The 12,232-nt window shown below is 39.0% G+C and overlaps 1 protein-coding gene across 2 annotated transcripts in view; it reads right to left on the reverse strand.

Moving 5' to 3' along the window:
* Positions 1-12,232, reverse strand: part of ELP3 (elongator acetyltransferase complex subunit 3) — an 83,235-nt gene that overhangs the window by 33,271 nt on the left and 37,732 nt on the right. The window contains exon 10 of one of the 2 annotated variants that reach the window (XM_036424089.2): positions 9,069-9,262. In XM_036424089.2, the coding sequence (XP_036279982.1) occupies positions 9,069-9,262 (194 nt within the window). The remainder of the gene's footprint in view (positions 1-9,068; positions 9,263-12,232) is intronic. The other variant, XM_045576423.1, reaches the window with a different exon arrangement.

Below are 12,232 nucleotides of genomic sequence, written 5' to 3' on the forward strand. Positions count from 1 at the left end.
GTGTGTTTTTTAAATCCAATTTGTTTACAGTTATTGAATGACAAGTAACCAAAAGTCTGTCTTAGACAACAACTGGTCTCAAAGAATAAATTTTTCTTTTCCTGTTTCCCAAAATCCTAAATGAGAAGTGACTCTGTAGTAGGAGAATAACAACTTGCCTAAAGATGACAGGAGAGAAGATTGATTTTCTGGCAGTAATCTAGTGTAAAGTGCCTGGCATCAAGGATTCTTCAATCAAAAGTTGAAGTTCCATTTTAGTAGCCCCAAACACTCTTTCTGACAAGCAGTTTTTAAAAATCTGAAGAATATGCTCAGCACATCTGCTTTCTATTCAAAGACAAGACCCCAATTTGTTTTGTCTTAATATCTGGTAGATTAGAAGATGCAGAATACACCAATTATCTTCTCTTCTTATTTTTTGCTTTTGAATCAATTTGAGTCTTTTCCTTTTCTTGTTACTTACCCTTTCAAATGTTAAGTATGTACAATTAGCTACGCCATCCATTAATTCTAATAAGATATTTCTCACTCAAAAGTATCAAAAGCCAATCAATAAGCATTAAAGACTATACAGAATAAGTCTATTGAGCTCTGGAAGCCAGTAGTTTCCATAAAGCCACTATAAAACAATGACCTGTCAAAATTCTTTAAGATGATTCACCAGGAAATCCAACGCAAGAGTAACAGCCAAAGTTCAAGTTTTCTCAATGCCCTTTTATACTTCAAAATATGTTATAAATAACTCACAAATACATATGTATACATTTTCACAACTTAAAGTGTAAAACATTGTTATACATGATGTGAAATTAATAAAACCAATGGCAAACCACTGTTAGTACCATACATGACATTTGATTTTTGTTATGCATGACAGTTATGTTTTATAAAGGTGCCAAGATACTGAATTAGCAAATACTGAAGCATTGATCCTCGGGAAAATGCAGAGTTAGTTTTCTGCAAGTCTTTAGTCACATTTTAACTGACCAACGCATAACCTTGTTTTATTTGCATTTCTATTTAAAGGCACTTAATTTAACATATAAATGATTAATATTGCATAATAACAGCACTATAAATTCATGCCTCAGTGAAACATCTAACCATGTATTTTCTTCATAAGGCATATTACAGCCTTCTTGTGCTTAGGAAACCAGATAGGCAGCCCTATGTCTCGGGGCCATTTTAAATAGCAAAACCAACAAAAATGTTAAGAAATGTGTTACTGAATAGACTGTGAAAGGGACACTGTTTACAGCATGAGAGCTGAAACAAGTACAAAGAATCACACCAATACCCTATGCCTCCTTCATCAACCCTCCAACTACCTGTCTATCATTTACCAGTGACTCCTGTCTGTAGCATCCTCCCAAAATGGTGGTCAATGGTGATTATCTATTTCTATCACCCCATCTGCATTTATTAGCTGAGCTTGTATTGAAGGAAGAGCTTTCCCTTTTCCCTATTTATTCACTTATTTATGAACTCATAGATTCCTATTTTATTCAATGATATTAACACATTTATTTTGTTGTGTTAGATTTGGCCAGCAGGCATGAATACAGGCTGGCCTATGGGTCCTTGTGACGTGTCCCCATCATTCTTTGAGTATTTCCTTACTTTCTGGAAAAAAGATGTTCCAAGTATGTTTGCTGCACCAACCCTGGAACTGGTAATTTTTTCTTTTTTCTTTATTTAAATATATTTTATTGATTTTATACAGAGAGGAACTGAGAGGGATAAAGAGTTAGAAATGTCGATGAGAGAGAAACATTGACCAACTGCCTCTTGCACACCCCCCACTGGGGATGTGCCCTTGACCGGAATCGAACCTGGGACCTTTCAGTCCGCAGACCGACACTCTACCACTGAGCCAAACCAGTTTCGGCCTGGAACTGGTAATTTTTTCAAGCAGCTGTTTCAGTTCAGCAAACAGTGGTATTTAGAAAGCAAGATCTGGGCATTTGTTGTGCTCATTACTACTGAGGAGTCACTGTTTCTAGATCCTTTCAGTGTACACTAAGAAATTTATGTATACACATAAATGTATTATATATATATTTATAGTCATATATAATTACACATAAAACATGCCAGTGGATGCCATGATAAAATGAATAGCAACCACTTTATTAATTACATGACAGGGTATAGGTATGTATCTATAACTATTTCTGTATATAAACTTAAAAACCCCTTTCATGCTGAAATCATCATGCTAATCCAGTGCTTGAGTATGCTTTTCAGCTTTCCATCTTTCAGTGTTTATAAACCCCCTCAGACAGAGAGAAATCTTTAGTATATTTATTTATTTGCTAAATCAGATAACTTATTTTTTCAGTGTAGCCACTCTTCCAACTATTCTAGCTGCCACCTCTACATTTCCTACCCTCACTCTCTATTTCTTTGATGATAGACAGGCTGCTGTAAAGACCTCTGTGGCAATGCCTCCGCAGGTGGTAGGAAGGGGAAGGATTATGGGCTCTACAAATATTTCTAATAATGAACCAGTACTTTTTTTTTTTTTAACATATACATTTTTATTGACAGCAGAGAGGAAGGGAGAGGGAGAAACATTAATGATGAGAGAGATTCATTGATTGGCTGCCTCCTGCACGACCCCTACTGGGGATCGAGCCCACAATCCAGGCATGTGCCCCTGACCAGAATCGAACCTGGGACCCTTCAGTCCAAAGGCCAACGCTCTATCCGCTGAGCCAAACCGGCTAGGGCTGAACCAGTACGTTTAAAAGACACTGAAAGTAAATTCTCTAAGGAATAGGTCTTTATAATATAACACTGTTAAGCAGAACTATGTGACAGAAAGACAATTACTAGAAGGGCTGGCTAATAACTGGGGCCCAGGGGAAAAGAAAGCAGAGGACCTTTTGTTAAAGTTATTTAATAGCCCTGGCTTGTGTGACTCGGTTGATTGGAGCATCTTCTCCTATACTGAAAGGTCTCGGGTTCAACTCCCAGTCAGAGCACATGGCCAAGTTTCGGGTTCCATGCCTAGTTGGGGTGTATATAGGAGACAACTGATGTTTCTCTCTCCCACATGGATGTTTCTCTCTCCCTCCTGCCCCCTTCCTCATCTCTAAAGTCAATAAAAACCACACACACACACACACACACACACACACACGAAAACATCCTCAAGTGAGATTTAAAAAAATTATCATAATCTCAAGATGCTGAAAGCATCGAGTCAAGTAAAAGGCCCTTATGAAACCACATAGGTTGCATGTCCTTTTAGGTAGCTCTTATTAACACAAAGTACAAGTCAGTGAGGACCTGGTAACACAAGGCTTATAATGATGCTGACAGTTCATAAATGTCTTTAAGTTTATGTCTGTCGCCATAAAAATGAAACAGCTTTAATGGTCTTTGGCAGTGATGTGCCTCGAGTATACCAAATGAGAGTTTTTCCTCATTAAGGAATAGGAATGTGGCAATCTCGACCAGCCAGTGTGGCTCAGTTAGCTGAGCAGTCTTCTACGCACCAGGTCACCAGTTTGATTCCCAGTCAGGGCACATGCCCAGGATTTTGGGTTGATCCCCAGTAGGGGGGTGCAGGAGGCAGTGATCCATGCTTCTCTCTCATAGATGTTTCTCTCTCTCATCAATAAAAACATGTTAAAAAACAATTTTTAACAAAGGAAGAAATGTGCCAAAACTGGAAATGAGGGAATATAATTCTATTCATGTGAAACTTCTATGTGCCAAGTAGTGTGTGTTAAGCAACTTGGAATCCATAGACAAAAAGACAGTATTCTAAGACTTCAAAACCCAGTGAGATTGCTGACCATTTGACCCATCTAGAAAGGAGTTTAAAATTACTTTTAGATTTCTCAATTTGTTTCAATCTGATTTCATTTTCTTGAAGAGACTGCATTTGAGAATATTCACTTTTCTATTTCAAGCTTAGTGGTGCTATTATTTGCTATTTACTCATCAAAAAACCTTTAAAAGGATGTCTAGAGATTTTTTTTGGTATGAAGTTTCTCACATTTCAGAAGCATGTTTTGGTTGCAAATTGGTATTCCTATTTAATGCTTTGTAGTGAATTAAATATCACATCGAGGCAGACAGCTGTCAAACAGCCTGTGGGCAGCAACAGTTTAATGTGGCTCCATCATACGTCTGGATAGAATCTTACATTTAATCACCAATTGCACCCGAAGGCTTGCATCTATTAGGTGGTTCATAAAAACACCCAGTAAGATGCTATTGACTCAGCTGTCATAAAGTTAAAAGAGTAAATTAGTTAGGGGGTGGGGGGGACAGGGAAGGGTAGGGGAAATGGCCAATTAAAAATATCAATAAAATATAGCATTAAAAAAAAAAGACATCGTGTTTTCACTTGGAATATCTTCCCTTCTACTTTCCTTCCTGATACTTGTCTAAAAAATAGTTCCTAAAATCTTTGCCATGTACACATTTAGATTCACTAATCAACATTAAGTAGATAGCCTATAATTGGTAAAAGCTGTCATAAGTAGAAATGCCAGCCCAGTTGGTTAGCGCAGTGGTTGAATGTTGACCCATGCACTAGGAGGTCATTGGTTCAATTCCCGGTCAGGCACATGCCTGAATTGCAGGTTCGATCCCCAAGAGGCAGCCAATCAATGATTATCTGTCATCATTGATGTTTCTAGCTCTCTCACCTTCTCCTTTCCTCTCTTTGATATAAGTAAAAACTTTTTTTTTTTTTTTAAGAAATGAAATGGCCAGATTTTCAAGTCATATATGACTTTCTTTTACTATGATTTAAAATAAAAATAAATCAACTATGATTATTAAAATTGTCTAGCAAGACATAACTAAATGCTTCCAAATTAGACTAATAATCAGTTTTCCACATTCTAAGAATTGCTTTAAAAGTTTATAATTGAAGCAAGAAGAAACAATGCAGAGTCAAAATCCTGTGATTCTCCTTCCCCAAATCAGAAGGTTTCTCAGCCACTTAACACTGTCTAAACATCCATCTTTCTCTTGCACAGTTAGATATGAAGCTGTTTCACCAAACTATTATTAGTGTTAAGTGTACTATGCGAACATAGACATGACTTTTGGGTTCCCTGGTCTACTTACTTGTGCAGGTGAGAAGAAACAATTCAAAAGACTCCTAAAAGGTAAAGGTAATATTTATGAAGTGTGTGTGTTTTTTTAAGCTATTTCAATAAAAAAGAATATCCATTCTGATCCAAATTCCATAACTGGCAAATTACATATTAACAAACAACTGATATAAGAAGAAACACAAATAATCGGTTACATGGAAAAATGTTAATCCTTACTATACCTACAGAAATGCAAAATAATACCCTTAGGCAAATGAAATAAAAAATTTAATCATCTACATGTATAGAGTTGTGGTAAAACCAGTTAACTATTCACTCTAAACTGGATTATCCTTCTGGAAAAGCATATCAATATAATTAAAGATGCTTAGATCTTTTATCTTAATCTGTTAGATCATACTAACAGATAACTTCAACATAAGTAAAAGTTCCATGTATATGACTTTGACCTGTAGTGGAGGCTAGGATGATTAAAAATTAAAAACAACTTGAAAGCAACCTAAACATTAGGGAACAGTTATCTGAATAAAACTGTTCCCAAATTAAAATGTTAGACTACTATGCTACATTAAAATTACAACTATGAATATTATTCTAAGTCTTTAACAAGAAATGCAAACACTGTATTTGCCAATGTATAAAATGTACTGCTGTGTAAAGGTGCATCCCAATTATACAAAGCAATTTTAGGAAAAATAATGTAAGCCTGTTATTTATATATTGAAAGTGATTTTAAAGTAGCTTTAGAGAGAAAATATTTTTTTCCAAATTAGTAATATTCTACAAACTGTTGGGGGAAAGTATAAGATCACAAAATAAAAAAGAAATTGGGACAAATGAATGGTGGTTCAGAGCAGAAACACATCACACCATACACCTCAACTTGGCAAAAGACATGTCTAGAATTTCAGTGATTACCAATAACAAAAAGCAAGTAATCTATATCCTCTATAATAAAAGGCTAATATGCAAACAGACTGAACAGTGGAACTGGTTGTTATGACGTACGCTGACCACCAGGGGTGTTTGCAGAACATGGTGGATATTGGTCATAGCAAGATGGTAGAGCAGGTGAGTGGGGGTGCCAGACCAAGGCGGGGTGCCAGTCACTGTTATCGGGCAAGCCTCTGGTGGTTACTGAAAATTCTTTGCTCCCATGCACCCGCTGCCATTGCTGGCCCCTCTGGCTTGGCACCATCAGCAAGTGTGAACAGTGGCTGGCGGCCCTAATTGCTCCTGAGGGCTTCTCCATCTCCCCTTGCTCCTGAGGGGTGATCAGGACAGCAGCCGTCGCTCATACCTACTCCTGGTGTTGGCCCCAATCGCTCCTCTTCATAAGCAGGTGGGAATGTTGGCAGAGGGAGCAGGGTTCTGTAGCAGGAGGGGCCGGGCGGGGGCACAGAGGATGAGCTAAGACCTGTGCCTACCACAGCCTCCTGGCCCACATTTCCTTTCAAGGTGCACGAAATTCATGTACTGCACCCCTAGTGTGTGTGTGTGTGTGTGTGTGTGTGTATAAAAGTCTAAGCAACCATTATGACCAAACAACTGGTCAACCAGTCCCTATGATGCACACTAACCATCAAGGGGTAGATGTTCAACGCAGGAACCGCTCCCTGGTGTCAGTGTGCCCTCATAGCCAACCTCTCCCTGGCCAAACTCCTGCACATCTCACTCTCCCCACCACAGCCGGCCCTGATCAAGACTGTGCCCCAATTGCCAGCTGAATGAAACTTATCTAACATATTTTCTCCACTGTAGTCTGCTTACACTTAGGAACATTACACAACACTTTATTACTACACCTGGGGCCATTTTAAACAGTACAGTCACCAACAAACACCACAAAAAGGCAAAATGTGGCCATTAAACACACACACACACACACACACACACACACACACACACAATCTTCTATTCCAAAACACCATGGAGTACATTCTAATTTTCTCCTTAAACCTAACTAGCTCACATTATCCTTAATATTATCTACTATTAAGGCATACTTATTAGATCAACCTTTTGCAAGTAACCAATCTTTTGCTGCTGTCCTCTTCTCTGAATCCTCAGACACATCCTCCTCACCTGCTCAGCTCTGACAGCCTGTGTCAGATCAGCCCTGCGAGAATGCCCATTTTACCACATTCGGGCTCTCAGAGCCTGCTCCACACCACCTCCTCCTTCACAAGAACACGCTTCTTTCTCACCCAGCTCCGGCCCTGCAGCTCCCTACTTCTCCAAATGAGATGCCTGCATTGTTCAGCACCTCCTCACGTCTTCTGAACTCAACTGTTCCGGAAAGGTAGGAAAAGGGGAAGGCTAATGCAAACAATTCCAACAGCTGAATTTTCTACTATCTCCTTAGTATTTTTAAGTATTTAAAATACAGATCATATAGGCAATTTAGATCCTTACGTTTGGCCAATAACTTCTTTAAGTTTTTATTGATTACCAGAGAGAGGGAGGGAGAGGAACAACAATGATGAGAGAGAATCATCGATCTACTGCCTCCTGCACACCCCAGACTGAGGATCGAGCTTGAAACTGGAACAGCTGCTCTGACCAGGAATCGAACCGTGACCTCCTGGGCCACACTGGCAGGGCAAGTTGGGCCAATAATGTAAAGAAGTTAAGAAATCACTATGTTGTGGCAGAAGTATGGTGTAAACATCCTTTCACCTTTAAGCAACTCCATTCTTTTATAGCCTCGGTAATTTTCCTTTGGTTGGTGATTCTGTCTGTTCACAGTAGTCATTGTTTCATACTCATTAGTAACACACTTTTTGTGCTCAATGATACTAGTTGCAGTAGAAAACTATATATGTATTTGCTATCATCTTTTGACCTTATACAGTAATTCCCCCTTTATTCGAGGTTTTGCTTTCCTGTTTCAGTTACTTGCAGTCAATCTCCATTCAAAAATATTAAGTGGAAAATTCCAGAAATAAACAATCCCCGAATTTTAAACTGTACACTGTTGGTGCCATCCCCTTTCTCCCAGGTCATGAGTCTTCCCTTTGGCTGGCATAGCCACGATTAGTCAGTAGCTGTCTCCGTATTCAGTTTGACTGTCACGTCGTCATGTGTATGTTCAAGTAATCCTGATTTTACTTAATAATGCCACATTCGTGTAACTTTTATTATAGTATATTGTTATAATTGTTCTATTTTATTGTTGTTAACCACTTATTATGCCTAATTTATAAACTAAACTTCACCATAGGTGTAGATGTGGAGGAAAAAACAGTACACATAGGGTTCACTACTATCCAGTTTCAGGTAACCACTGGTGCCTGTGGTCTTAGGACAAATCTCCTGCAGATAAGGGGAACAGGGTGGTGGAAATGTGCCTAATGACCAACAAATAGAGGAACAGTTTTGTTAGGATTATACATAAGTAGGTAACTTTATGGCTTCTAGAATTTTTTCAATGTCAAATTTCCAGTAAAAAAATTCTTAAAAGGTCCATAATTGCAAATGAGATCATAATTTCTTTCTCCTATAAAAAAAACAGTTGATTTCCTTCATGCCATTAAGAATATATCACTCATTGTCCATATTTATATTAATATCTGCCAACAATGTTGCTACTCTTCGTTTTATTTTCAGAGGCTCTATAACAGGGATAACAGACACATGGCCACACCTCCAGCTCCCACACCGACTCTTGCACCTGACTGAAGTGGACCAGGAGAAGGAAATCCTGATCTAGATCATCCGCTCCAGGAACCAGGCACCATGCCTATTTATCACCTTCATGACTCACCTCCGGGCTCATGGAGGAAGGGAAAGGAGCACACTTGAATAAATATGATGCTGGCAAAGTGGCTTGGACCCGGTTTCCTTTCCATCCCTCTCTACAGATAGAATCCTAGGTGTCCCTTTTTCAATTTAAAAGAATTCAAACCCCTCCATAGGAAAGCAGATTATTCTCATTAGAAACTATAAACATTGATTATTTCTGGCATAAAAGGTACACACTACCTCTGCACTCGGTACACTCGAGTCCATGGAGGTACAAGGGCAAGGATCCGAGCCACCAATTCGATCAGGTCACTGGGCGAGTAACTCTTATAGCGTCCTGACTTCCACAGCTCATAAAGCCCAGTTCCACGGATCACCAGGGTAGGGTACAGTTTTAAACCATCGGGACGAAAAGCAGGGTTCTCAAAAAACTCCTGTGAACAGAGAACAGAAGGTTACTTCTCCGTTAAGTTATGTAAAGATCACGCATGCAAGTTTCAACTCTGGGCCAGCGTCTCTCACATACCTACCTGGTCCTGAGGATGCCCTTCATTTCCATCCAAGGAGGGGATGCAGACAGAGCAGGAATTCGGTTTTTACAGCCTCACTGGGGCAAAGCATGTTTGCTGGACCCAAACCCTCATTCACAGCCCCTGTCCACTGCTGCAACGTCACCTCACGCCACTCTCACCAGCTTGCCTTTTCGTCCCTACAAAGCCAATTTTCTCTGCCTGGAAAGTTCCTCAATATTTCTTTATCTAGCTAATCTTCAGGCCTCAGCTTAAATGTCAGTTCTTCAGAGAAGCCTTCCTGACCTTCAAATATAAACTGCCTGACTTACAGTAAAAAGAAAAAAACAAAACAAAAACCCTATTGAGTTCTATATTACCATTTTCTTAACATCATCATACTGACAATTTATCCAGTGCCTACCTTCACCTCTAGACTGTATAATCTCTTAATAATGAAACATATTGTGCCAGAGATTACCATCTGGCCTGCAAACCTAAAATGTTTACTATATTGCCAAAACCGGTTTGGTTCGGTGGATAGAGCGTCAGCCTTTGGACTGAAAGGTCCCAGGTTCGATTCCGGTCAAAGGCATGATCCTTGGTTGCGGGCACATCCCCAATAGGGGATGTGCAGGAGGCAGCTGATCGATGATTCTCTCTCATCAATGTTTCTAACTCTTTATCCCTCTCTCTTCCTCTCTGTGAAAAATCAATAAAATATATTTAAAAAATAAATAAATAAAATGTTTATTATATGGCTCTATGCAGAAAGTGTACGGATCCCTGGATATGACTATTTTGTCCTCAGACCAACTGGCTCCATTCCTAACCTGGGACATACACGCACCATTTGTTATCTGGACAATGAGCAAAACATCAATTCATCTGCTGTGACATAGCCATTTCCTGTACTGTATCATCCCAGCTGGCTGCCTGGTTTCTTTATTTGGGATGTAGCAAGACAACACAAAACAGTCTCCCTTCTACAACCCTGCACTGCTAACTTGTTCTTATCTTGATTTTGCAGGATATGTGGTGGAGGACTGAAGGTGAACTCATAGTTCCCTTCACCCCACCCTAGCAGTAGCATCTATTCAGCCAGCAGTACCATATCTTCTGAACTGTAAAAAATGCTTTTTATCTTTGCTATGTTATTCTTGCAGAGCTACCCATTATTTAACTTGCTTTACAAAGAAATCTAACCGTAGGGTATTTCTCTCTCACTAACTTGTCATATTCTTAAAATGCTATATTCTTTATGCACAATTTGGTCTTAAAAATACTCCCCTGAAATATTTATATAATAAAGATTCATCAGGTCTTTAATAAATATCCTATAGCCATTCACAAAGAGCACACATGCAAGTCATTCTCTTCCTAGTTTGATTCCGTATTGAAACATGGGGTTTCAGAAAAGTACTTAATTTTATAGTATAATAATATATAATATAGTATAATAAATTTGAAGTATAATAAATTTAGGAGATATATGGGCTGACATGCTCCTTTAAAAAGAATAGGTAAAACTGGTTCTAGATTTCTGGTTAAAAACTAAGAATTAAAATACGCGTGTTTTTTCCCCCCTTCCAAAACGATGCTAAATTTTTGTTTTAATTTTATTTAATTTTAATTGATTTTAGAGAGAGGAAGGAGAAAGGGGAAGAGGGAGAGAAAGAGAGAGATAGAGATAGAGATAGAGATAGAGAGATAGAGAAACATCTATCAGTTGCCTCTTCACATGCCGCAACCCAGATGGAACCTGCAACCTGGGTATGTATCCTAACAGGGAACCAAACCCACCACTTTTTAGTGCGTAGGATGATGTTCCAACCAACCAACGTCTCTGGAAGACCAGCCCAGGCCTTCCAAAAACATGCTAAAATAACAGGAAATAATACATTTTTAAAAGTATAAATCAAAGGAGACAGGAGGGGAACAGGTGATGACAATACATTTTTGAAAGACAGAAAATGGATGGAAGATTGGTAAATGACTTTGCAAGTGACGTGAACTGCAAATAAAGTATCTGTGAAGCGGGACAGATACTAATGAGAGGCCAGCTCAGTCACACCCGTGTCCCAGAAAGGTGCATGGATCACAAGTACCAGGAACTGGGCAGGTGGGAGAGAACACTTGATCAAAATCTGTACATGAAGGGATTTGTCCCTTCCTTATTCCTATCACCTTCCTCCAGGCAGTCACCTGTGTTTTCGCTGGAGATACTGGAAAGCCTCTGGACTCAGGGATTCCAGGTACAAAGGAAGGCCTGAGTGAGGACCAAGTGTGAAAACAGGGAGATTATGTGAAGGCCAGCACACTGACTGGTGGACTCTCTCTGCAATTTTCTGTGATGTGCACACAACACCCACTCCCAAAGAGGACGTTGGAGTTATCTCTGGATCAATAAAATGGCTCTAAATAAGAGCTCCATGTACTGACGTTTGGAAATTCCCTAAAGAAAGGAGAGTACATTACGTGAATATCCTTCAGGGAGGCATACTGGCAGCTAGCTACATAGAGCTTGCAATCTGGTTTTTAAGCCCCTCACTTTTAAAGTATGACCATTTGGCTAAGGATCATTAGAAACTAGAGGCTAGAACATAAAAAGCAGACCAAAACAAAAAGAAAAAATGGAAGTAGGGGGAAAGCAAGGCATAAAGGAAAATAAAACATAAAGAAAACAACTATAATAATTCCATCAGAGAGATAAGACATATTAATCTGTAAAACAAGAACAAGATACTAGAGAAATCAAACAGCCAGAATATAAGAACTCTTAGAAATGAAAACTGTAACAAAAATCACTTAATAGAAAGGCTGAAAGATAAAGATGAGAAAATAAGAAAGCAGAAAAAGAGGCAGATAAAACTAGAAAAGAATTTTATATGGCCA

Source organism: Pipistrellus kuhlii, unplaced genomic scaffold, assembly GCF_014108245.1.
Source record: "Pipistrellus kuhlii isolate mPipKuh1 unplaced genomic scaffold, mPipKuh1.p scaffold_m20_p_8, whole genome shotgun sequence".
In the NCBI taxonomy this organism is placed as follows: Eukaryota; Metazoa; Chordata; class Mammalia; order Chiroptera; family Vespertilionidae; genus Pipistrellus; species Pipistrellus kuhlii.